At 35.5% G+C, this 25,610-nt stretch overlaps 2 protein-coding genes across 2 annotated transcripts in view; both read right to left on the bottom strand.

Annotated features, from left to right (window-relative positions):
• Window positions 1–23,048, bottom strand: part of LOC133526355 (protein spaetzle 3) — a 42,158-nt gene extending 19,110 nt beyond the window's left edge. The window contains exons 1-2 of the mRNA XM_061862945.1: window positions 22,728–23,048; window positions 11,976–12,989 (exon numbers count right to left, since the gene is read on the bottom strand). Of these exons, the coding sequence (XP_061718929.1) occupies window positions 11,976–12,777 (802 nt within the window). The 5' untranslated portion in view covers window positions 12,778–12,989; window positions 22,728–23,048. The remainder of the gene's footprint in view (window positions 1–11,975; window positions 12,990–22,727) is intronic.
• The window catches only part of LOC133526359 (NFU1 iron-sulfur cluster scaffold homolog, mitochondrial-like), a 51,761-nt gene that overhangs the window by 25,998 nt on the left and 153 nt on the right, over window positions 1–25,610 (bottom strand). The window lies entirely within an intron of this gene.

The following is a 25,610-nucleotide window of genomic DNA, read 5'->3' as shown; positions in this document are numbered from 1 at the left end:
GATAAAACAAGCGTGGAAGTGCAATTAAAAATGACATATTTTGATGGAAATTTGACGACATACACTTTGTCAATGCACATTGTCGACGACCGGTCTGGCCTAGTGGGTAGTGACCCTGCCTACGAAGCTGATGGTCCCGGGTTCAAATCCTGGTAAGGGCATATATTCATGTGATGAGCATGGATATTTGTTCCTGAGTCATGGGTGTTTTCTATGTATTTAAGTATTTATAAATATTTATATATTATATATATCGTTGTCTAAGTACCCTCAACACAAGCCTTATTGAGCTTACTGTGGGACTTAGTCAATTTGTGTAATAAAGTCCTATAATATTTATTTATTATTATATTTATTATTTATTTATTGTCCGTGCAGAGTTAGCTTGGTCCGACTACTACAGTTTCACATAATCACCTAAGAATTCGGAATTTTTGACCTCGCCTAGACTACGATGACGTCAAAAAGTCAAGCCAAGTCAATGTTAAGTGGGTCATTCCTTTAAGCTTATTAAACAATAGGTACTTCCTTTCATTTTAAACTAATATTTGCACTGTAGACTGATGGATATCAGATCTAAATACAAGTCCTAGGTTGTTCGTATAAAACTACATAAGTAGGTATACTTTCTCAACCATCGCGCGCACGCGCAGCAGTGCTGCAGTGTTGAGTTGGCCGAACGTTAACTAGAATTGAAAATATTGAAAATTAACCATTACAAATTGAACCGTAAACTGTCACCGTCCGTTACGGTTCAATTTGTTATGGTTAATTTTCAATTCTAATTAACTTTAGGCCATTTTTTTTTCAAAGAGGTAGAGGAATCCTAGAGCGTTGAATATATTGCCAATCTTCTTCTTCCTAGCGTTTGTCCTGACTTATTACAGCTCATGGGAGCCTGGGGTCGGCTTGGCAACTAATTCTAAGAATTGGCGTAGGCACTAGTTTTTACGAAAGCGACTGCTAACTGAGCTTCCAACTCGGAGGGGAAACTAGGCCTTATTGGGATTAGTCCGGTTTCCTCACGATGTTTTCCTCCACCGAAAAGCGACTGATAAATATCAAATAATAATATATCGTACATATAAGTAAGTTTCGAAAAACTCATTGGTCAAACGCGCGACCTCCGGATTGATAGTCGCACGCTCTTACCGCTAGGGCCTAGCGGCTAGGCTATCAACGCTTTGAATAGATTGCCAATAAAAAAAAAAAATTTAGTTGTCCTCAGAAGACTCAGAACTTCATCATCTATTCAAACGATTTCGAATGGTTCTATTTAAGTGAAAATGTAAACCATTTTATTTAAAAATGATTTTATTTGAATAATATATGATATATAGTTTAAGTCTTTTTATTAAGAAATCCTACGTTTCGATATTAAAAGGTGTCAAAATTCCTAAGGACATACTGGTATATACGTAGGTACTTATAAAATACCTGCTCCTCTTAAATGTAAATCTTGTACTTTGTGGATCGTGTCATAGGCATTACAAGAAAAACAAGGTAATTTCATCAGAGAGCTAGGCGCGTCATCTATTCAGGTCAAATGTTACAAAACTACTAATCTCTCTACGTGTAGCCAGTTAAGGGGAATATGGGGCGTAGTATCATCATTGTTTTTCCCAACTACTACCTACTAGACATGGTGGATTTGAAAAAAAGGCATTTATTCCTGAAAAATTAAATTTATACACACAGGACAAAATTGGTCTAACAGAAAACTCAAGATTGATTGATTGATAGTTCAACTAAATATTCCTATACGGAAATTACCTACAACTTTTTGTAATAAAAATCAGAGACTGGCAAAATGAGACATCGACAATCAAGACATTAACAATATAATGACAAAGAGTGAACATGATTAAAGAACGACTGACAAATACAGAATGACAAGAGATTAAGAAATAAACAAAACGTATGAGAAGAGAGACGAGCGATGATGTTACGATTTTAACTCGACTGCCAAAAGTGCTAAACAGCTATGCGAATGTTGACGAGGTATTGTTAGAAGTGTCTTTTTTGTAGGAGTGACAATGGGGATATGTAGGTATTAATTTTATTAAATTAAATTAAATTAAAATTTCTTTATTAAAGACAACATATGGTCCACAAATATGTTAGTTATAACTTATCAGTTATGTTAGTAGCAACCGTAACCTAATAAATTTTTTAATGATTTTTTTATTTTTATGCTGTTGAAGCGGACTTGAGTAATCTCCAGGCCGATAACTGGCGGGAGATGGTGCAGGATCGAGACAAGTGGCGTGTACTCGTGTCGGAGGCCAAGACTCATTTTGGGTCGCTGCGCCATTAAGTAGTAGTAGTAGTATAAACAATAGCGACTTTGTCCGCTCACCCATTGTCCAGAGGACAGAGGACAATCTAGCTTATTAGCTATCATGTTTAGAATGCTGTTGCTACTCCCGTGAACTCTGTCAAGCAGTGAGGCTGTTTTCTTGCGCCACACGGCATCAAAACCGTCCGTGCGCGCCTCGGCGATCATGAACGATGCGCTGCAAAAACGCGGAAGTCTCAAGAGCATCCTAAAATCATTATTGTATTGAATGCGCAAGGCATTCTATAAATAATATATATATAAGCTCGCTGAGTATATCTACAGTGATGTACAGTAAGCCTTAAAGAGAGTGATTTTGACTTCATCTGTACACCGAGCAAATCTGCGGGATAGCATGTTCGCTCTAACTGACAATGCCCTGCGCTCCCTCTCCATATCTAAATCGTCCTTCAAGTCATCGGTCAGCAAATTTCCCAAATATTTGAAATGTGTCACTCTTTCTAGTGCAACACTTTTAAGGACGATAGGTGGTATAAAAACAGGACATTTACTTCCCGCCTTAAAGACCACGATCTTAGTTTTACTTACATTGTAAGTCAAACCATGCGCTGTCGCTGTTATATTGCGTATTATATTGTAGTTTTGTTAACAAAACTTGTTTTAATTTTACTTGTAAAATAAAATTTAATAATTGCCACAGCTACATGCATAATATCTTCGCCTTAAGCAAGTGTCGGTAACGTTAAAGAAGACATTAAGAGATTGACGCGTTCATACATAAACATTACTATAATTGGTTTTACCTCGCTTAGACTCCATTGATTAATATGTGAAACAAGCTACGACTCTAAACTTTTACGATCATGGTTAGTAAATGGAGTAGTTAGAGAAAATTGCTTCATGTAGTTTTTCGATGTTTATAAATATGTACGTTGTAATTGGATGGAAAAAAATAATCCTATTTATTCTATTAAGGCCACCCCACACTAGCGTGTCCCGTGCGTCGGCGCCCTGGCAACTCTATGGCTGCTGCTCGACGCAACGTTGGCGCAACTGCGCAGCGACGCCATTTTACATAGCGTTGACTAGACGCTAGCGCTCAAAAGACGCTAATGTGGGGTGGCCCTTAAAATTAATGTTATATCCTACTGACACTGACAATATTATATCCCTTTTAAGAGTATTTTAGTTTCATATGAATTTTCAAATATAAGGTACCTACTTACATCCATCTCAAGATCATTGTGCCCTCCTTCTAATACGCACTAGAACAAACACAGCCCGGCCCTAAGTAAAGTTTGCCTAACACAGTCGAGAATATTGACCTTAAATGCTCTGGGATTTCAGAAACATGCATGATTCACTTGTCCATGACATAGAACAATAAAATATCAAGTTTTTTAGTAATCAACAACAACTAACAACAGTTGCATTTGCACGGTCTTGAAACCTTGATACCCTAGTTTGTTTTAACAGAAACGTTTGTAATAGTTATTTACGATACAAGTGCGGAAAGTAGGATATTTGCAACGAGTGGCGATAAATTAAAACACGAAGAAACATGACCTATGGTAATTAAGTATCGACTCATTATTATTATGCAGCTTAACGCCACCCGACACCAGCGTCTCCCAAGCATCGGCGTCAAATGTATGGCTGCTAGAGACGCAACGTTGGTGCAACTGCGCAGCGACGCACTTTTCCCATAGCGCTGACTAGTGTGGGATGGACCTATACTCTATCCACGTTAACGAGCTAGTACCAGAAAACTCAGACAGCATGTGATTGGTTAGCGATAAGGGCGATGCAATTGCAACGGGTGAGTTTACATGACAGTTAACTCTATGTTTTGTACGGTGCGGACGCGTTAAAGTGTTCTCCTTTCTATTGTTCCCCGATTGATCTGTGACTCGGCTTGTTTACTGGATTATCTTCTGCTTACTTTGCGACTCGACTTGTTTACTGGACTTATATATTTATGATCAATAAATAGTTTTAGTTTTGTAACTTTGAATTCCGTAGTATTGATATACTTATGGTGCCTTAAGCATTAAATTTAAGTCCGCCAATTCGTTATTTCACTATTGATCATAAATATTAAGTTGGTCCTTTAAAATAAACCAAAAATAATATAAAATAAATATAAATATTAACCATACATCGGGGTTTTTGGTGGACATTAGCTAAAGAAAGGCTAATAACTAAAAACCGATAACTACTATTTTAACATTTCTAAGCAGTTTTAGTGCTTATATACTACCAATTTTAAATTCATACTCGTAGTTTGGTAATTATTTAATATTCCCGCACCAGAAACCCCGATGTATGATTATAACCATAAGGAATATAAAAATAAATATTCCGAGCGACGACATGTAAGCCGGGCCGGACAGCGAGGTACCATTGTTTACGCCCACTGCTTTTTTTTGTCCTTTTCATCTGCATACAAAAGTGCAAAAGAGAGACCGTTATACTAGCTCGTTAACGTGGATAGAGTATATAAGTATTATAAGTGACGCGTTCGAGTTCGAACCATAGCTAGATATTCTCCATCTATGAACAAATGCCCTGAGATCACTTAGAATATCGCATCTCCAGTGTATTTAAATGCGAAGTCTTTTAGGCTATAATTAGACTCCTGAGCATACTAACGAGATGAAATTACAAGTACGTACTAGTACGTAGACGTACTAGTCATACAGACGTCACTGCATATTTATAAATGCCTGGGGGCCGTTTTATAAATGCCTGTAACCTGCCAAGACAGACGAGGAGTAAACGTATGTATATTATGCGTTGAGTGGACACAATGGGGAAGGCATCTGTTAAAATGACATAGATGACAAAATAAATGTTATAGCTTATAAACGACGATAATCCTTAAAAAAGCTAAATGTGTTTCGCGGGATAATTAAGGACCGTCTAACTTCTGTCTCTCTCTCATTGTATATTCCTAGTAGTAAACTAATATTTTTAATTCCATAGAATATTTATTTATAATTCCATAGAATTTGGAATTGGAATCAGCAATAAGCTTATAAACTTCCCCATAATACGCAACGGGGGCTATGTATCGAGCTCAAAATCGTGCGACTTGGATAGCGTTACTGAAAATTGGCCAAAGTCATCACGAACGTCAGCCATGACTATACGACGAAGAAGAAGAAGACCTATTCGACAGGCGGAAGTCAAGGAAATTAAGTTGAAAAGAGCCTTCCGCTTGTATTACAGGTCATAGGCGTTTTTAAAACGTTGTACGTGTCAATAACCTTGTGCATTCTATTTTATACTCGATCAGTAAATGTCAGCGAAGAAGCAGTCTGCTTACATTCAAAACTAATCTATCTATAACTAGTTTATTCGTCTGGAGCAAAGAAATCGCAATGCCAAAATGAAAATATTCATTATCAGCGTCAAAATATCTAATGGTTACCGTTTTCCCAAGTATTCTACTGTGAATTCAAGCGGCCTTGCTTCCGATAACGATTCACTTTGGCCAATGCCGCATCCTCAAATCTTCGAGTTTGTTAATAAATTAACATATCTAGGTAACTATAAATAATGCTGAGGTCGCAATCAACGGAACATGAGTAAATATGATACTCGATTAATACAATATAATAAATGGCTAAGATTTTGACCTCAAGAGTTCTGTAGCTATACAGCGTGTATTTTTGATACGACCACATAATCAAAGGATAGTTAGTTTAGGCTGTAATTAACACACTTTCATAGGTTTTATAAAAAATGGACGATTTTTAATTTTTCATACAAAATAATTCAGCAAGCAATGTATCACTACTTTGTTTTAACTCAAAACGTCTCATTAATGACGCGTCATCACAACTGTCACAAGTGATCATGATGTACGAAATAGATTGCCGATAGAAAAAAAAAAGTAAGTATGCTCTGGCAGTGAAGACTAAACTAAAAAAATCTTTCAGAATTGTTTTATAGCACTAAAATCTACGTCTAATATAAGTTTGAGATTATATAAAAAATACACACCGTATAATTTTAATTCCTAAATGTCTTAGGACTCGTACCCGTACCGTAGGATCAACACGTAAACAAAAAAAAAAACAAAAGCTCCCATTAGCGAAAATCGGAAAACTTTCAGCCTCATTAGCTATTGTCGGAAAGATGGAGAGCCATTGCGATCCCAGATAAAAGTGTATGCTTTGTATAACATAGTAAAGCGCGGAATGTAGGAAAAAGGATGTTTACCGCGTAGAACAATGTATGGTCATTAGATTATTTGATGTAAAACGGTGTGCGGCAAACGTATCACATTTAACGCTACTTTTATCGCCTTATCGCATAAAACAAACGCGCGCTTAAAAGTGATAAAAACCAAATGTTTTTAGAGGTATTGTTGTCGTGAACTTTCCCAATGGAAGGTTGAGGTAGGCGATGGCTGAGATACGTCTTATAGTCGTGAACTGGTGCTGGGTGTGGAGACCGGCCTGTTTAAGTTTACACGGTCCACGGTCCACATGAGTTATAACATCATTTGAGTGCTATTAACGAGAGACACTTCATTCGGTTCTGGTTTGTTTATTTGATTCATGTTTTTTTTTTCTTTTAATTCCTTACCTACTTTAACCTACTCTATTAATTATAAAGATTTTGACTCTGATACGTAAGTTTAAATTTCCTTTTTTCAGTACACTAATCTTCACTGACTTCTCTTAATCTTATCCCCCCATTAATGGAATGACAATGGTTTGCAGGCCCTGACCACATGTTTTTGCAATGTAAGTGGGATACTTTACATTAAGTTATCCTGCTTCAATTATTTTAATGGTCAGAACACTTAAAATAAAATAGTTAAAGAACTATAGGAATAAGATATGACAAAATACCTATATAAACGCGAACTATAATTTAATTGGTAGCTATTGCATAATATCTACACAACGTTGATAAGCTCCATCAAAAACTTCTATTTATTTTCCAGCGGTACTTACTTAAGGGTAACTTTTGCACTTTGGTCTCGATTCTCTTGGACCTGATGTTCTTTAGGTATTCACAAAATTAAATCACAATAAAAAATCTCTAATTTATTATGTAAAGATCATGTCGTCTATCTGTCTCACACGCTGAACTTGTTTGAATATTAGTTGGCAGGCAAGATAACCGTCGAAGGGCATCGCCAATTTAATGGTTATAAAGTCAGCTTTTTAACATATTTGTGACGAAAGATGATATCCACGAATACATACATGTTCACTTATGGGCGTACACATAATTTAATGAACCAATAGCCATTTTGAGGGAAAAATTAAATTCTATATCACCCAGGTGACAAATTAGGTCTCTGCCTAATTATAATGCTACCTACAGGAGCAAGTAACAAATTTGCTAACTTTAGACATGTCTCAGCATTTTACCTCCAACAACACATTTTCTGAAATCTGTGAATTTCAGTGTCCGAGTAGAAGCCAATTAACGTTGGCAATGTAAATCAGAAATATTCAAAGATTGAGTAGGTTAGAACACCACCACCCCAAAATTCCTTTACTACACAATCATGGTCCTGCCTGCAGAGCGGAAGAATCAACTGAAGGAAGATTTTACAAAGTAAGTACTTTATATCAGATAGCTGACTCTTGCTCTTGACGGTCTGCGAGCAGGCCCATGAGTACTACTAGGTTTAAGAACAAGCCGTGTTCTAAAATCTGATCCGATTCGATTGTACCGATACCGCCGTGTAAGGTCAGCATTTGAAAGAGCTGTCTGAGATATTTATGCGCGCCACTTGGACTTATTGCTGTGAAATATTACCGCCGTTTTAAGCTGCTCGGATGACTGTAATAAGTAAGTACGTACTAGAATTTACAACTTTAGAATTGTAATTTTGTGTGTGATATATGATACCTACTTGTTATCACGTCCCAAAGGTTTATCAAAAGCGCGTTTTGTGTTGGATTTTATAATTCACAAATTTTGGCCCTGAATCCATGTCAATATTTTGTTTTATTAAAAAAAATGTGTTAAAGCCTAAAAATGTTTAAAAGGATGCATTCATTTTCCGAAATAATACAGAAAAAAAAATCAAGAATCGAAGCCTAACACAACGTATGAAGGATTACGTTATATAGGACAAATTAATTGAATCTTAATAAATTAGTGTATTAGGTTTAATCACCCCAGTAATCCATCTAACGTGGCAACGCGGCCCATCGACAGTGATTTGAGGGACGTTTTTTATTTATAAGGCCTTTAAGTTTATTTTTAGTATATATTATTATTTTTAAGATTATTTATTCTGTTTGATTCTGTGAAATCTCGTTTAAAATAAATGAATTACACCCTAGTAATTAAATAAATAATAAATAAATATTATAGGACATTATTACACAAATTGACTAAGTCCCAGAGTAAGCTCAATAAGGCTTGTGTTGTTACCTAGACTACGATGTATATAATATATATAATTATAAATACTCAAATACATAGAAAACACCCATGATTCAGAAACAAATATCCGTGTTCATCACACAAATATATGCTCTTACCAGGATTTGAACCCGGGACCATCAGCTTCATAGGCAGGGTCATTACCCACTAGGCCAGAGCGGTCGTCAAATTGATTTAATTAACACATTAAATTAACCTGTAGGCCTAAGATGGTCGGCTCTTTATCTTTTGTCACCATACCTGTCACATTCTAACAAGTATGTAAGCGCGAAAGTGACGGGCATAGTGACAAGTGATAAAAATCGAACCATGATACCGCCGCAAGTCAAGTATATAGGACAAAGTTTTGACTTGATTCATCATGTTACAGAACTAACCGCTTTATGGGTTCTACAAGGACAGAAAACAAAACATAGTATCTCCTGTATCCTAAAGTTAAGGACATTGGAGCTTAATTACTCATAACCGCTTATACGACCCTAAATCTGGATTCAAAGTAATTTTCAGGAGTATCAAAATTGCTGCTGTGAGCACTTAAATGGTGTGTGACAGGCTCACTCATTGCTCACTATAAATCAAGCTAATTGTTATTATTTTTAATTTTTTATTTTAGTATATGGAAAACCAACAGCGCTAAATATATCTAGAACTTACAATAGAATTATAGAGCCAATTACAGGTTCTCATTTATAGAAATGTAATAAATTATAAAAAAAAAATTGCCCAACTTAATTTACACATACAAATTCCTACAGCATTAGAACAGATCTATATATATGTAGCTATTAGTTATTGGATTTATGTTGTGATGTTTATTTTAGTATGTTATCATTTCCAGACTATTTGACAGTTCTAAACTTTAGGGAATCGGAAGAGTGGAAAACTACGCAGCTACTACTCCACGAGTCCTGCCTACATGTGCAATGGTAAGAAAAATTGGTGAAGGATTATAGGAATAGCCGCAACTTACCAACAGAAGTACATGTATAGGTGCCTACGAAATAAACGGTGTCCTTATACATTATGACGTAAACAAGTTAGCCTGTCAGTCGGGCACGTTTTAATGCTACACGACAAAAAGCTCCTTTCACACGCGTCTCTTGTTTCGAAACTTTATGAACCTGCACTGTTACATAAATAAGTTGGACGATGCAACTCGAACATTGTTGTATGTTAAACTTGTTCAAGAACCTGAATTGAGGTGATCTTTAAAATGCCTAGGTTACAGTGATATCGTTGTGTAAAAAATTGACAACGGGATAAAGGAAGAATGAGCGTTATGTAGGTAATAAGCGTTTTTTTTTGCCACTTTTTTATTTGGCCTTTTTTGCCACTTGTGTTATTTCTAGTCAGGATCGCGAGTCTTTTTCACCCTTATTATATTATGTACACCAAAATTTCCATACATTTTTGAAACTTTCGTTTTTGTTACCGCCATACCAAGCATGCGGAAATGGTAACACAACAAAACTAAATGAAAAAAATGCAAAATTAATGAAAGTGGCATTTTTAAAGAAACGCTCTAATGGACTTATGTATTTATTGTTTTTCGATTTTATCATTCGTAGTTTATCGGATTTTTGTTAGATGCGAATGGGCCAGAGTGTCCTTGTTTATGATCAAGTGTTTTTTTATGAAGATAATATAAATCGTCAAATAGTAGCGGATGAAACAACACACTAAAAGTAGCTACCACCCTCGAATACTTTAAATCTCTACAGTTCCTGATCAAGAGTATCTCATACAGTCTAATTATCCTATATATATATATCTCTGTTAGAGAATGGTAAATAATTTTGACGCGTAGGCTGTTCCGTTACTTTTGATGCTGACTGTAAATACTTAAGTCATAGTTACTAAGTAATATTGTCAGGGTGGAATTGATACATTTTCCAAAAAAATTCTGTCGAGGGTTAAAGCAGCATCATATGATACTTTCTCTCAACAGGTTACATCAGGCGGCCCAATTCCGAGTGCCCGACCTGCGCGCAAGAGCTTGAAAGCGAAACCAAGGTCAGGCGATGCGCATGATCATGCACATTGGAATTGAGATGAGAATGTGCTTTTCGGCATTACGACTGCTACTTTTCTTTGCTGCAATAACCTTTATTTAGTTTTTCCACATTATTCTAGAAAAAGATGTTGCATTTATAAAACATTTAAAAAAATGCTATAGATAATGTGACGACGTCTATTGTCACTATTCTAACGCACTCTAGTCATGTAACCATGAAAATTTCAATTAAGTTGTTTGCAACTGATTGCAATCTTTATGGGTGATTTTTGTCACGACGTTTCCGCTATATCTGGCAGAATCGTCCTTTTAATTGCTCTAAGATCCAGATTCATCTGATCTAATAGTTTTGGCATTCGTGTAAGAGGTTGTTGAAGTCGTGGAAGGTTTTAGCGAGGCCAACTTTAAAAATCTAGGGTATCCTTTGACTCAACAATCTAATTGATTTAAAAAGATTAAGCACGAATGGAGGAGGCACGATTGGAGTATTATTTATTCAGATTTTTAAATTAAAAATAAGTTAAATTATATTTATCTCGTATCAGGTATAAAGAGACTATGGTAAGATTAAATTATTTAAATTGAAATGTATGATCATGATCCCGACAATAGTATTTGCGGGGGTTTTAATAAATTGCATTTGTCGCTAGAATCCTTCGTCCACTCTGTAGGTATAAATTGTACATACATATGTCAGTCACAATTAAAAAATTAAATATTTATAGATGAAATATTAACACTCTCCAGGTAGTTTAGGTTTGTTCTCTTCTTACTTCACAGTGGATATTAAAACCCTTTAAATGTATAATAGTCCTTTGTTTTAGTCTGGTTAGTTTACTGACGGATTTTGACAAAAAAACATTTTTCAAATTTTACATTCGTAAAATAATGGAAGCTCACGTTATTGAAATAATTCGGACGTGTTTCAAGTTAAGTTAATCACGATTAAAATAAGACAAGTGTAAGATAACTCGCATTAGTTGGATCGGTTTAACGCTCTCCTTTTGTTCGGCCGCTGCCGAAGGCCACGTCTGCCATCGACTGATAGTGGAAGTAATTGGACCGATCGTGGCACTACTTTACTGTCTACTAGACGTTTAAATAGACTATTCGTAGATCACGATCATTCGCGTGTACTAGCTGTTATCTAGATCAATATAAAGTACTCGACGTATAAATTATCCGCGACTGACCACTTTATGTTTATTTAAGATTAAGATAAACTATTTGTTATTTTACCTGATCCAGTATCGTCGTCGTAGTATTCATCGTCGTAGTCCAGAACGGCGTGCAGCTGTGTTTTGCCACCAGACCCTCCAGTTTCCACTTTAGTGAAACCGGGAGGACGATCGGAGGGAGTCTGACCACTGCTGCTGCCACTGCCGCCTTTTGTTCCAGGGTTTATGTGCTGTCGAGGTTGCAATGGCGCTGGAGTTGAAATAGGTCCATTAACAAAGTTGAAATTATTCACATTCTGGTTCGAGGGACCCTCGAACCTTCGACTAGATGTTGGACTCGGTGTCGTCGCTGGTGGATAAGGTGCATCCGAGTAGCCTGGATTATAAAGCGGCCTCTGACCACTTTTCTGGTTTATTCTCCTTTGCTCGTAATCGTAATCCCCTGTCGGATCATGGACATACTGCCCCGTGTTATCGTACTGAGGATTCAGTTCTTGCACTCGTTGGTTTTCTATTTGTATGTCTAATCTACTGTTTTGTTGATATATTTGGGTATGAAGCTGTCCTGCGTAGGGGTTTTGTGGGACTTCTTCGTGGCGTGGATAATGAGTAAATTGGTTGGGAGGAGGGAGGTATGCGGTGCCAGCACGTTTTCGGATTTTGGACCTTCGTTGCTGTTGGTTCACTGGTGGAGCGAAGGGCTCATTTCCAGGTGCTAGAGGGTCACTGTCTGGCTGGTGGTCCTTTGGAGAGTAAAGAAGGTCGTCTAGACCGAGCCTCAAGGGGCCAGGCACTGGGGACGTATCGGCAAGGGCCGGCGTCGCCGCTGCGACCGACGCCAGCGTAAAATTCGCCAACGCCATTCTCAGTAATGCGGCATTAGCGCGAAATGTCAACTCGCTAAGTCAATATAATGTATGTTCGAGGCGCTATTACGGCCGCGGTTGCATAATGCCGTGAGAGGTTTGGAGGCGTCTAGGCATACAGCCGTCTTCGCATAGTCGGAGCACAGACTGATTTCCCCGCCGCACTATGTCACTATGTATCACATGTCCCGAAAAGCTTGGCGCGTTATCTGAAACAACCGAAATCATGTTTATCACATATGTTACATAAATTACTTAGCAATTCTCAACATGTCACAAACAAAAGATAATTTATCGACCTCATCGTTTTAGAGCAGCGTTTGAATCAGTTTCTGTACTCGTCTAGCGTTTTATGGCCGGATTTCCCCTCATCTTGCTGTATCCTTGCTAATTCACAAATGGCATTTAGTTCGAAATGCGAGAATCGTGATGCCATTCGATGATCTTCGCGAACGGTTTTGGTACCGAAACTAGGGAAACCCCACTCCAAATATGTTGAACTATCTGACTCGTAGACATAAGATGTAATATGATCACAAAAGACTATTCGATTATACAATAGCATGAATACAAAATAGGAATTTTGCTGTTAGCGAATAACAATTCGATCGATAACCATATTATACCTAGTATTAAATTTGTCTTTTGTTTATGCGCGCCGTCTTTTGAAACAACTATTGAATTATTATTATGATTCTATGGATATCTATCGTAATTTAGATTTATTTATGGTACATTGTAAGCGCCACGGGAAGTAGTAAATTGCCGTTGCAAAACCAAGATTTAACGATACACAGATTGTAATCGTTTAGGTAAAGTGGGTGCTAACTATAAAGAGAGGATGTTTGTGATAATAGTAAGTTGTTTTAAAAGGAGTTCACTATTTAAATATAATAAAAGTATGGATGATAGAATTTCAACCATAACATAATCTCCACGTTTTGTTTATACTACGTAGGTTCTAATATCTAGTGGTTAGGTTAGATTAGGTGCAAATAAAACACCTTGAGTGCTTGACTTGTTTTGTTTTTAATATAAAACACTGAGTCGCGTAGCTTTTTCCTGACAATTCTCATTCATAGCAGATGGAGATTCGTAAAAAAAATAACTTAAGGATCTTATTAAAAAATATTATGGTAGCAAAATTATAATTAATTTCCCGACACGAATTCTAACAGGTTTTTATATGCCCCAAATATCGGAGGAATGTTGTTATAAGTGTGTTGTGACTCATTCGTAATAAGGAATCAGATTAAGTCATAATTAAGTAATATGACGTTTCGTTTTCTTTTCAACAAGGATTTGGAGTTCAAATTCCTTCTACATTTGTATCATGAGACGTGCGAAGCAGTCTATTATTGTGAACATCAAAGTCAAAGTCAAAATATTCTTTATTCAAATAGGCCTAGCAACAAGCACTTTCAAATCGTCAAATTTTACAAATATCATCTTAATCTAAATATCAGAGCAATTTATTGATGCAGTTATTATTGTTCTAAAAAAAACATTGAACTATTATAGATATGGTAAACTTAATAATAAGAATTTCACAAAAAGATCGTCAAACATCAAAATTGTATAAAAATACTAGTCTAGAACCTTTCTAGAATAAAATCTAAATGTCAAAAAATACGGTATATATATACATTGAATTATCAATTTCATCATTAATAACATAACAATAAATAATTCATTCTTTACAATCACACTTAATCCCACGGTGTTTCATCATTCATGTAGTCTTGTGTGCTATAATAGGCTTTAGAGATAAGCTTACGTTTTACATAATTTTTAAAGTCTTCAAAAAGTCATCAAAAATTACTTATTGCACCAGTTCTATTCTATATTATATTTTATTATACAGTATTATAGGTCCAGCACGATTTAGTATTTCAAGAATAGTCCAAAATAATTAATATAATAATAGGATGACCGATGATGCCATTGCTGAAGTGACTACAGCTTCCGTGTGATCTTGAATGACGAAGCTGGGTGGAGCACGATTTCACAAAACTATAAATTTGGACCAATTAATACGAGTTAGGTATCATATTCTCGATTACTTATGATACAATATATTTTAATTGCGTTATGACCAATTAAATTTGATTTTATTAGGTACATACTTTGACGTAAGTACCTAATAAAATCAAATCAAATCTATCGTTGAAAGTATCTCTGTGTCTGTCTTACGAATATAACATGACTAATACATGTAAATTAAAATAGGTATCTACTGAGATGTCTTTTTCAGAAACGCTTACATAAAAGTTTGATAGTTCTATTTCAAAGCTATTAGTTTGAAAAGGTGCTAAACGAAACCTTGATTTTATTTGGTTGCTAAAATTTATAGAAAAAAAGTTGCCAAGTGCAAGGCCTTCAAAAGTTGCTAATCTTGGCACCTAAGTTTCTGCGTCGGCAATACTTATTTTCGGTACCGCTAGCCCTCGTTGCTATCACCGAAGATCATCAGGATCACGACGCTTGCGCACGCTGCCGTGGGAAACCCAATGACGGTGCAGTGAGTTCCAATTCACACTACGACATTGAGAGACGCTTTCTGAATCTGTGACTAATTATTAGAGTCTATTAGTACTAGTCATCTAAAAATTATGAAGATATCGCATTATGTCGATATACATTATGGAAAACTGCTTATACATACCCTATATTAAAAGGGCTAGCAAAAAGGTCAGAAATACGTTCGACAAACTCACTCATTAATCGTCCACTGCAATAAACGTACAAGACAAATTTGGGTGTCTTGTTGACTTTGGGATTAGATTTGTGGAAGAGAGACCATACCTGAACTAATTATAGGCTGTATAAAATATCTGTGTGTTTGGTTCTAACAAAAAAAAAAACAACAATAAAACAACAACAAAACACAACACAAAAAAAACAAAAGGTTTACTGGAAGAGATCCCTTAAGCGGATAAGTTCGCCTTTGTACTTAATGATGAGTGTTTTTTTCCTGCTTTGTTTTCAGTTTTGTACAATAACGTGTTACTATTACTACTACTACTACCCTAAAACCGGTCAAGAGCATGTGTTATAAGTTATTACTTAACTATGTAGTCCTCTTCCAAAAGTGAAATATAACAAGAGAGTTTTAAGGTTTTAATTTTTACCAATTTGTAACAAACTAATGCCAACAAACTGAAATATTCAAAAACTCTTCAATTCAATTACAATGTAAGCAACTGCATGGGAATCTCAATAATTAGCTCACGTGGAAAGAAGCGACGGTTACGAAATGACAAATCTGTTTCATTTGTCATAAGACTCGCAAGTAGGGAATGATTTATCCGTGTATTGTATTACGTCGCTACGTTATTCTCACGTGAACATCATTAATACGGTTACAATTTGTGCTTGGGAAAAAAATAATGGCCCAATTTAGACAATGCTTATGAGAAGTAACAGCGGTACGATACCGAACTGTCAGTGTCAAAAGTGACATTTCAACCAATAAACGTCATATTTGACATTGACAGATCGGTATGCCGTACCGATGTGACTTCTTATGAGCATTATTTGAATCGGGCCGTAAGTCTTTGCAAACTTAACTAGCAAAATTGTAAGAGAGTTTCAAGTATACAATAAGGATAGTACCAGTATCGGTTAATTTTCAGTTTCCTAACTAGTTGACTTGTGTGACAGTGACTAGTGGAGAGGAGCATGCTCGGTATAAAATTACAGGATAGAAACCGCAGCTCTGACATAAGAACCAGAACAAAAGTAGCCGATATTCTCACCCACATAGACATGCAAAAATGGAGGTGGGCAGGTCACACTATAACATGTAAGACAGAAAACAAAGAATTCTCATGTGGCACCCTACAGATGAGTCAAGATTGCAAGACCTTCAATTATACTTACAGTGGGACCACTCTGGACAAGGGTGGCAACAGAGGAGATATGTACGCGAAGGAGTTGGAGGAGGGAGGAATGAGCTTCCTGCCGAGGTTTTCCCGAGGGACTAATGGGGTTCTTCAAAAAAGGAGTGTACAGGTTTTTAAAGGGTCGGCAACGCGCATGTAATACCTCTGGTGTTGCAGGCGTCCATAGGCTACGGTGACTGCTTACCATCAGGCGGGCCGTATGCTTGTTTGCCACCGTCGTGGTATAAAAGAAAATAACTACCTAGACCGTTTTGCTACCTAAATGCGCATTGGCTTAGTTATTCTTCGTGAATTTATTCTCTTTAATTCAGGGCAACAAACGTTTTAGATGGCGACCTTAACTTTTTATGGAAATGATACTAATCGACACGCGTCACAGATTTTCACACGGTTCTATTAAAACATTAAACAAACAGTACACTGTTTTTTCTCCTTTTAAATTTTTGGTGTGATTTATCGCTAACCAAGTTGAACGCGGTAATTTTCACCGGTCAATTTTAGTCGTTTTATCATCGACTTGTTGATGATGGACCTAAGCATCGACTGTCAAAACATCGTTTCTAATCAGTTTTTATTCTGTGCATTCAACTGCTTTTAATATCTGTCAGCAGTTATTAAAGTCCCTATTAATTTCGACGTTATTTTTGGTTTTTGATTGAGTTCCTTGACCTCTACTTATCAACTAAACGAATTCCATGACATGCGGTTGAAACGTTTTAAACTACCCGTTTATTAACGTTCAACTTTATTTCGTATTAAATGATCAGAGAACACCATTCTCGCCGGTCAACAATAACTTTATAAACCCCAATCCATCATTCTGCATCAGGTTTAAATGTCAGTGTTAAAATATATTTTCGTTTATGTGTCAATGGATTTGTATATAATTTAAATACATTACGCGTAGTCGCAAAGTCTTTGCCGTGTTGACATAAACAGGTACTCAAGATCTACTTAAATAAACTTCAGATAGACTCGCTAGCATCTGTACTGGGAGGTTGTCTTTTAACGCGTTTTAAGTTAATAAGGAAATAGTAAAAAACGTCTGCCTTCAAACGCATTACTGTATGATGAAAAAAAAAAACAACAAACTACAATGACTTGACACAATCAAGCTGTAATTGTAAGGCTTAATGTAAAATTGTTGGATATTTTAGTATGATAGCTGTGAATGCGTAGACATGCCAAAGTACATAACTGTAAATTCTTGACCAGCTTGTCATCAAATCACTTAATTGTAGGTATGTCATTAGCTTGGAAAAACTGCAAATTAAACATTAATGAACGAACATACACGAACAAACACGACAGTATCGAAAATTATTTTTTAAAGTTATTTTTTAGTTACCTAATAAGAAAGTACTATATTTACGCACACAAATATAGGTATAAAAGCTTCATTTTGTCTTTGGGAAAGAATCAAAACAATTTATTTAGTTCAAGCTCTGTTTTCTATTCCAAAATGCCTACTGAGTAAATCAATATAAATAAAAGACATATGGGTTGTAGATTGGGCAATCGAACCGTCATTCTTCATCTGGGATAGACATAAAAACAGAGTTTATCGCAAAAGAAACAAGTAGGTATTGCAAAATGGTAAGAGTTTCAACTAGGTAATAGGTATATGATTACGAACATTGGAAGGCACACGGGCTAAAACCAGTGCGTCCACAATTCGACCTTGCCACTACAATTCGAGCATTTCGTTGGAATGTAACCGTGACCGTGGTTGTGTAATAATTGGAAGATTTTATTGGGTTCAGTAGGAAAACTCTTTCTAACATTGATGAATCAATCATGTTTTGGATCAGCGGAACTAAATAGACAAGTAGGGATAAAACGTAGGTAAAGGCATGCATTAAGTATGCAGAATATTGCAGATTACATTCGAAGATATGTTTAAATATATTTGTAATATTAACGTTGCCTATCCGTCCGTCATCCAAATAAATAAGTTAAATACCTAAACTGTTACTAAAACCTTAACTGTTTTCATGGAAAAAGTAACAGCACTTACAGGTTAGTAATTACTTAACTAAAAGCACTAAAACTAGGTATTGATGATAGCAATGCCAATTGTCGACTTATTAATGTTAAAATCATTTAATAGTCAAAAGCTGACCATAACTAAGTAGATAACATTAACGATATCACCTCAAAAATGGTTGTTATCTGAATTAAGCATGACATAAGTATTATACTGTTGCAATTACTTGTGATAAAGATCTCGGTAAACCATTAGCAACGACCATGTCTACCGTCTGTCTAGTGCAATCCTTTGTTAATCACACCATTAAATGTCATCCCTGTTAGCATATCATCTAACATGAATATCTATCTCATATATTTTAAATTTTATAAGGTAGTGCCCATTCCTTTTATTTCATCTATAAATTAATTTGATAAGTAGTTTTGTTTACCCGAAGTAAATCCATCAAACTAAGTATATAACATCATCTTGACAGCACTTCAATAAAATAGCTGTATAAAGCGGATAGTTCAAGGTCACTGTTATCAATACTTGTTTTACCTTCTTTTTTGCGATGATTTTTTGAGTTATTTATATGATTAATAACGGAATTAATAATTTTTGGGAAACTCCAAATAATATCGTAATATTTTGCAAATTTTACGAGTTGTTTCATATTCGGATACCTAGGAAGTTCCTAGGTCTCCAAATATGAAACAGGAACTTGCTACGCTAAAATGATATAAGTACAGTTAACATCTGAGAAAAAGTAAAAATTGACATTGTTTGTTTTTGAGTAAATGTCTACTTTGTGAAAGTGCACATTTCAACTGGGGTGAATTAAAACCCAACCCATGTAGTAAACTAATGCAGGCAGCCTTGACATACAAAGTGCATTGACATATAAATAAATAATTTGCTTTCCAATTAACGTCCCGTAAATTGCTTTCCTCGTATTATATCAGATATTAAGATCAACATTTCACAAAATGGCAATACGCAGATGTCAACGACTTGACAAGGCTACCCGGAAAAGCGTAGTCGTATACACACGGCGACGAAATGATCTGAAAATCTTTAGCCTTATTACTGTCTCAATAAAGTCGCAAATGCTTCGCATTGTTGTTCATTGTACGCCGTTTGCAAGTATACCGAAATTTGTATTTTGCTAAGGTCGGGGTATAAAAAATATGGCAGTATGTCACACAGTACATTGAACGTAAAAAAAGTCAAATTCTAGTCTTTGTGTCAGGTCAATAGTCAATGATAATGAACACAAACTTCACGTGGGTTTAATTAGATATAATTAGGTAGGCGACAGTAATAGGCAATATTTCCTTTTTTGTAATGCTACTCGTATTTGCTTATGCATGTAGACTATGTTCGTTAGTACTCGAATTACCTAAATACTTAATCTAAGGTATTTATTGGTTTATGCAAAAAATAACATGACCGTAAAACCATATAGACCAAGAGCCCGTGACGGCCAGACGGTCTTATTATAAAAGCTGAAAGTTTGTCTATGAATGACCTCTTAACAAGTTAACAGGTAAGAACAAGTTTCGAAAATAAAACCGTGGATCGCGGAGGCTTTAGCAAGTAACAGGTAATAAAGGCGTATACAATTATGTCTCCAAGTGTGTACAGTATAAAGCACAGTTTTGTGTATTTTTATTTCTAATAACCTTAATAATCTTGTTTTCCACTGTCAAACACTTAGGATAGTTCCAACACCCTGCCAGACATCCTTAAACTTTAATAAATTTTAATTATACTTACGAGATTAAAGCTGAATTTTATATATGTTGAGGATGGATCTATAAAATGATATTTCCAAGCTTTATACTATAAAAATTTTGAGAAAAAAATATTACCTATACACCTTTTATTACCAAAGCCACTGCGACCAAAGTTTCATAGTCGGGGATCGTTCTTACCTGAAGTGGACATTCATAAAAAAACTTTCAGCTTTTTTACTATAATCACACGGGCTCTTGGGTTAATAGCGTTAGCGTATAAACTATCTGCAAAATCTATATCTATAGACGCATTCAGAATTTAGTATTTGAATACGATATATTCGTAATGCCAATGCACTCGAATCTGGAGCAGCCCATTTTGGGTAGTAACTTCATTTACTTTACAGAAAACAGCCTCTATGCCATATGTCATAATACTTATCAAGTTCTCGCTGAAGGGTATTGTCTTTTGGAAGTTCCGGGGCAAACTGCCAATTCCCACTCAAGAGCAAAAGACTCAACGGAACTACGCTTTTCTGTCGCTTAAATAGTGTTTTAGTTTTTTGTATTTTTAGTATTGTAACACTAAATAATACGTAAACAGGCCCTAAGCCAAGTGTACACAATATAAGATAAAAAATAAATATTGATTATCTCCGAAATGGAGTTAATTAGAATACCGGTGTCTTTGAGAAAGTTACTTAATTTAAGCTCAGGGATGCACCCTTGAAATTAACGGAAATAAAAAAAAACACGGTGTATTACGATAACTCTATATAGCGTCAAAAAAACGTCTGGTCCCGTGAGTGTCGCTATACAGAGTTTACACTGTATTTGATTTTTTATGACACTTATCTTACGTCTTAAACATCAGACGCAACAATAAAGTGAGATTAGAGACTGCTCGAGTAAAATGTACCTGTTGATCCCAATATTTTACTAACCTGTCTAAGTAACTAGTATAAAAATTCTTGCACGTACTTGCTCTACCCGACAACGTGGCGATTAAAGAGCACAATAGAATTACAGAATCTTGTTGAATTTAATTTAACTGTGATTATGTCGTCTCTGATTGGACTAGTAAGTATTTTACAACACGCATTTAAAAAAAAGATTGATTTGAGCGCTAGCGGTTTATCTATTTACCTATGTATAATTAATGCAATCAAAATAATTTTCATATTAAAAATATATCAAAATAGCTGAGCAGGAATGACGGTGGGCTCAACGAGAGTCAGACCAAGATAAGTTGGCAATGATTTTGTTAGCCCAGACAGTGCTAGTGTTATTTTAAACGTCAAACTTCTATGAAATTATGACGTTTACTTAACACTTACACAGGCTGGGCTATCAAAATCCCTGCCAACTTAGCTTGGTCTGGCCCTACTTAATGATGATGATACTGAGTATTCATGCCACTTATCTCAAACAAAGTCATCTTTTAATATTTAAATTGATAAATTACCCGAATATTTGCGTAAACTGAAATAGATACTTAACATAAACTAAACAAAAAGAGACCAAGCCCTCCAGTACCCGAGGCCGGATATAAATTATATCTAGAATGAAAAACTAAAAAGAGAGAAAGCTTAGCATCTAAATGTTATAAATTACCAGGAAAAATCTACGACAAGTTTACCCAAGAAAAACCAAAATTATTACAACTTTTAAGGCACCAAGGTAAGAAAAAGGAAAACTTACAATCAAGCCATCCCCCAAGGTATATATTACTATGTAAAAAAAAACCGAATCCAATAGGGTAAAAATTTGTTACGGCGTATTCTCCGTAAATTCAAATATTTGTTAGGATTTTTTTTGTATCTACAAGACTGGTTATGTAGTTGCGTTATGTCATTGACTAAGTCTGACCATAACTAAGAGCCTTTGCGTAAATATTGGCGACACAGCTTCAAGGTTGTTCCAATTCGTCCGTTGTCTGAATAAATCTAAACAAACGTACATATGCAGACAAACAATAAATATATTATTTTCTGGAACAGAGAGAACCAAACTGGTCAAAATAAACAAAACTATCAATAAAGTTTTTGAATTTTTAATATGATGAAATTACAAACTTTGTTGTTAATACGTTTAAAACAAAAAACTGAGCAATTATGTACGCTTTAAAACTATAGCATATTAAGCAATAATACCCGGTTCAGTTCAGATTACAAATGGTATAGAATATTATATACCAAAGAAAATGTATTCTAATAGAGAGGTAAAGTCTAAAAAAAAATTGCGTGCCCCTTAGTTTGACCCAACATTTGGATCTAAAATCAATCAATGTACCTTTGCTTATACTTCAGTGTTATACTTGTAATAATGTATTACCTGTATTGTCCTCGTTTACGCCTTCACGCAATTGTAAAAACCTTATTTATTTACATTTACTCATAAACTGAACTATCAAGTTCACCGTTGGTCATCAACTCCAATGAATTCACATTTGAATATTTTTATCCACGTTCCGTTTACGAAATGTTCGTATACTTGATTTTGGCGGGCTTATTTTTTTTTTTTAAATACGGTCCAAACACGTGCGGTAACGCGGCCGTTCTCGCGGGTACTGAGTCCGAAAAGTACCTTTTACTCTGCGGACCTGAGCTGGTCGTGTCACTCTATGTCACTGGCTGGTCAGAGTATTGAGCACTTTTTAATAAGCTTCCGATGATGTATGCGTTCCGGATCGCATTTATGATTTTCATCGGTTCACTGGTACAGTACACGGAAACTGTAGCGGATAAAATTTAATCTATGTGTCATGTCAATCGAACCGTCCGGGAGGAATGCCGGTTACAGCTCCGTTAACTTCGGGATAGTTATGGCTAAGTAATATATACAGTATTAATATAGTACATTTAAGAAAACCAAATGGCATATTTAATTTGAAAAAACGTTTTATTTTTATCATTAAAAGTACTTAAGAGGGAAATATAGCACGTGATCATCCATACAAAAGAGAAAATGTTTTTCCACTCCTAAATATTTTCCATTCTCCATGATTTTTTAGTATGTTAATTGACACAATGGTTTATAGGTTTTTTTTTCAAAAGTTGCATAGCAAAACATTTTTTTTTTACAGTGAGCTGCGTAATTCCATGGAGAAATTATGAATAAATTCATTGATAGAGTCGCCATGCACTCGCATCGATTAATATCTCCAAACTGAAGTTAATTAGACTATTGGTGTTTTGAAGAAAGTTACTTAATTTAAGCTCAGGAATGCATCCTTGAAATTAACGGAGTTTGAAAAAAAAAAATGGGGTATACATGATAGACCATATACACGAATTAATGAAAGAATGAAACATTTGAACGAATATCCATTTGAAAAAATAATTCTTCATGGTGGGTAGTGACCCTGCCTATGAAGCCAATGGTCCCGGGTTCAAGTCCTGTTAAGGGCATTTATTTGTGTGATGAGCACGGATGTTTGTTCCTGAGTCATGGGTGTTTTCTATGTATTTAAGTATTTATATATTATATATGTTGTTGCCGAATACCGTAGTGACAGCAAAATTTGTAAGGCAACTTGCAAAATCGTTCACATGGCGTCTATGCGGGAAAGCCGTCTAGCGTCTAACCATAAAAAAATAACGCCGTGTGAACGTAGCCTAAGACTCCTCCTCGCTTCGCTCGTTGTTGCATCTATTTTTACTCTAGCAGAATACCGTGAAAAATAATTTTAATTGAAAATAATTTTGGATGTTTAGTGAAAACTAGTTTCCACCGAGGCACTTTGTAAAAACTAGGTTTGACTGAAATGTTCCCTAGTTAAAACTAGTTTTCACCAAGGCGATTGGGAAAACTAGTGTTAAATCGGGAAAATGCGTTATCACTTAAAATCGGTTTTTACGATAACATACATATATAGTAGGTAGTAATTGGTAGGTACACAAGAGACCAGCCCACCGTCACGTTCACGTTCTTTTGTATTGTACATTACTCAAATAGGTTTTCGATCGAATTATAATGGACGTTAATACTACCTACTCGTAACGGAATGACAATACAATTTGCATTAAAGCAAAACCTGATCGACTAAAAAATGCGAATGACTAACTTAATATCTGTTGTGTAGGTACTACCTAATATAAAGCAAAATTCAGTTACTATTTTTAAAATGAATACCTAAGTATGAGAGAAATCAGAACGTATGTATAGCCATTTAAATGACTTACCCCTTTACACCCGGTCTGATATGATATGATCGTGAAGGTTGATTACAGATAAATGTCAATTTTAATACATTGTCACTAGAATTCATTATTAAATCTCAATTTCTCGGTTGCAAAGGTTACGTAAAAAACTATATCCGCTACCTCAAAAAGCATCTCAGTTATGTTTCTGCCAACTGTTTCTAGAGGTGTGCTAATTTGTTTCTTTCTACTTATATGCTCAACTCTGGTCGGAAATTTTACACAAATTCATTTAATGAATTTGTGTAAAATTTCCGTCTGCTGCGCCCTACCACACTAAGCGAGAAGACATTCACAGTGCCCGTATACCTCCCTTTTGGACGTAGTTAAGTTTAAGGACATACACGGGTTCCTAGAATAACTTTTCTTTCTGACATGTTAGGTTGCCAGATGCTGGAATGCGTTTGGTGTTCTATTTCATTTTACTTGAGTCGTAATTGAGGGGCGAGTCGACCTTCTTCTTCTTCTTCTTCCTCGCGTTGTCCCGGCATTTTGCCACGGCTTATGGGAGCCTGGGGTCCGCTTGACAACTGTAAAGGCCATAAAGTACCATGTTTCTGTTCCCGTAAATTTTTTCTATGTTATTATGGTGTCATAGGAATATACTAATAAAAGTAAAATTAATTCATGACATGAACACAATCTGCCTTAAATTCAAATTACCATACCATATTTAGATAATAAATGTATTACCTGTACCGACTGACCTGTAACATGTTTAGCATCAATGCCAATATTCATATTCATATTTCTTTATTGCTATCATATTTAAAAAATACAACAATAAATACATTAGTAGGTACAGTCAAGTGCAAAAATATGTATCGAAAGAATCGTCTCATAAATATGGTACTACGCTCTTATTACACTGGAATAAGATGCTATGGGACATATTTTTGAATAAGATGTGTACACCCATATTTTTACACTTGACTGTACATGACACCCTGTTAGAAATTGAAAATATAATAATAATGAAAAATTAATAAGTTTTAATTACATAATTTGAATCAAG

This window comes from Cydia pomonella, chromosome 16, assembly GCF_033807575.1.
Source record: "Cydia pomonella isolate Wapato2018A chromosome 16, ilCydPomo1, whole genome shotgun sequence".
NCBI lineage: Eukaryota > Metazoa > Arthropoda > Insecta > Lepidoptera > Tortricidae > Cydia > Cydia pomonella.
The sequence above is the reverse complement of the archived record's forward strand: the minus strand, read 5'-3'. Positions and strand labels throughout refer to the sequence as shown.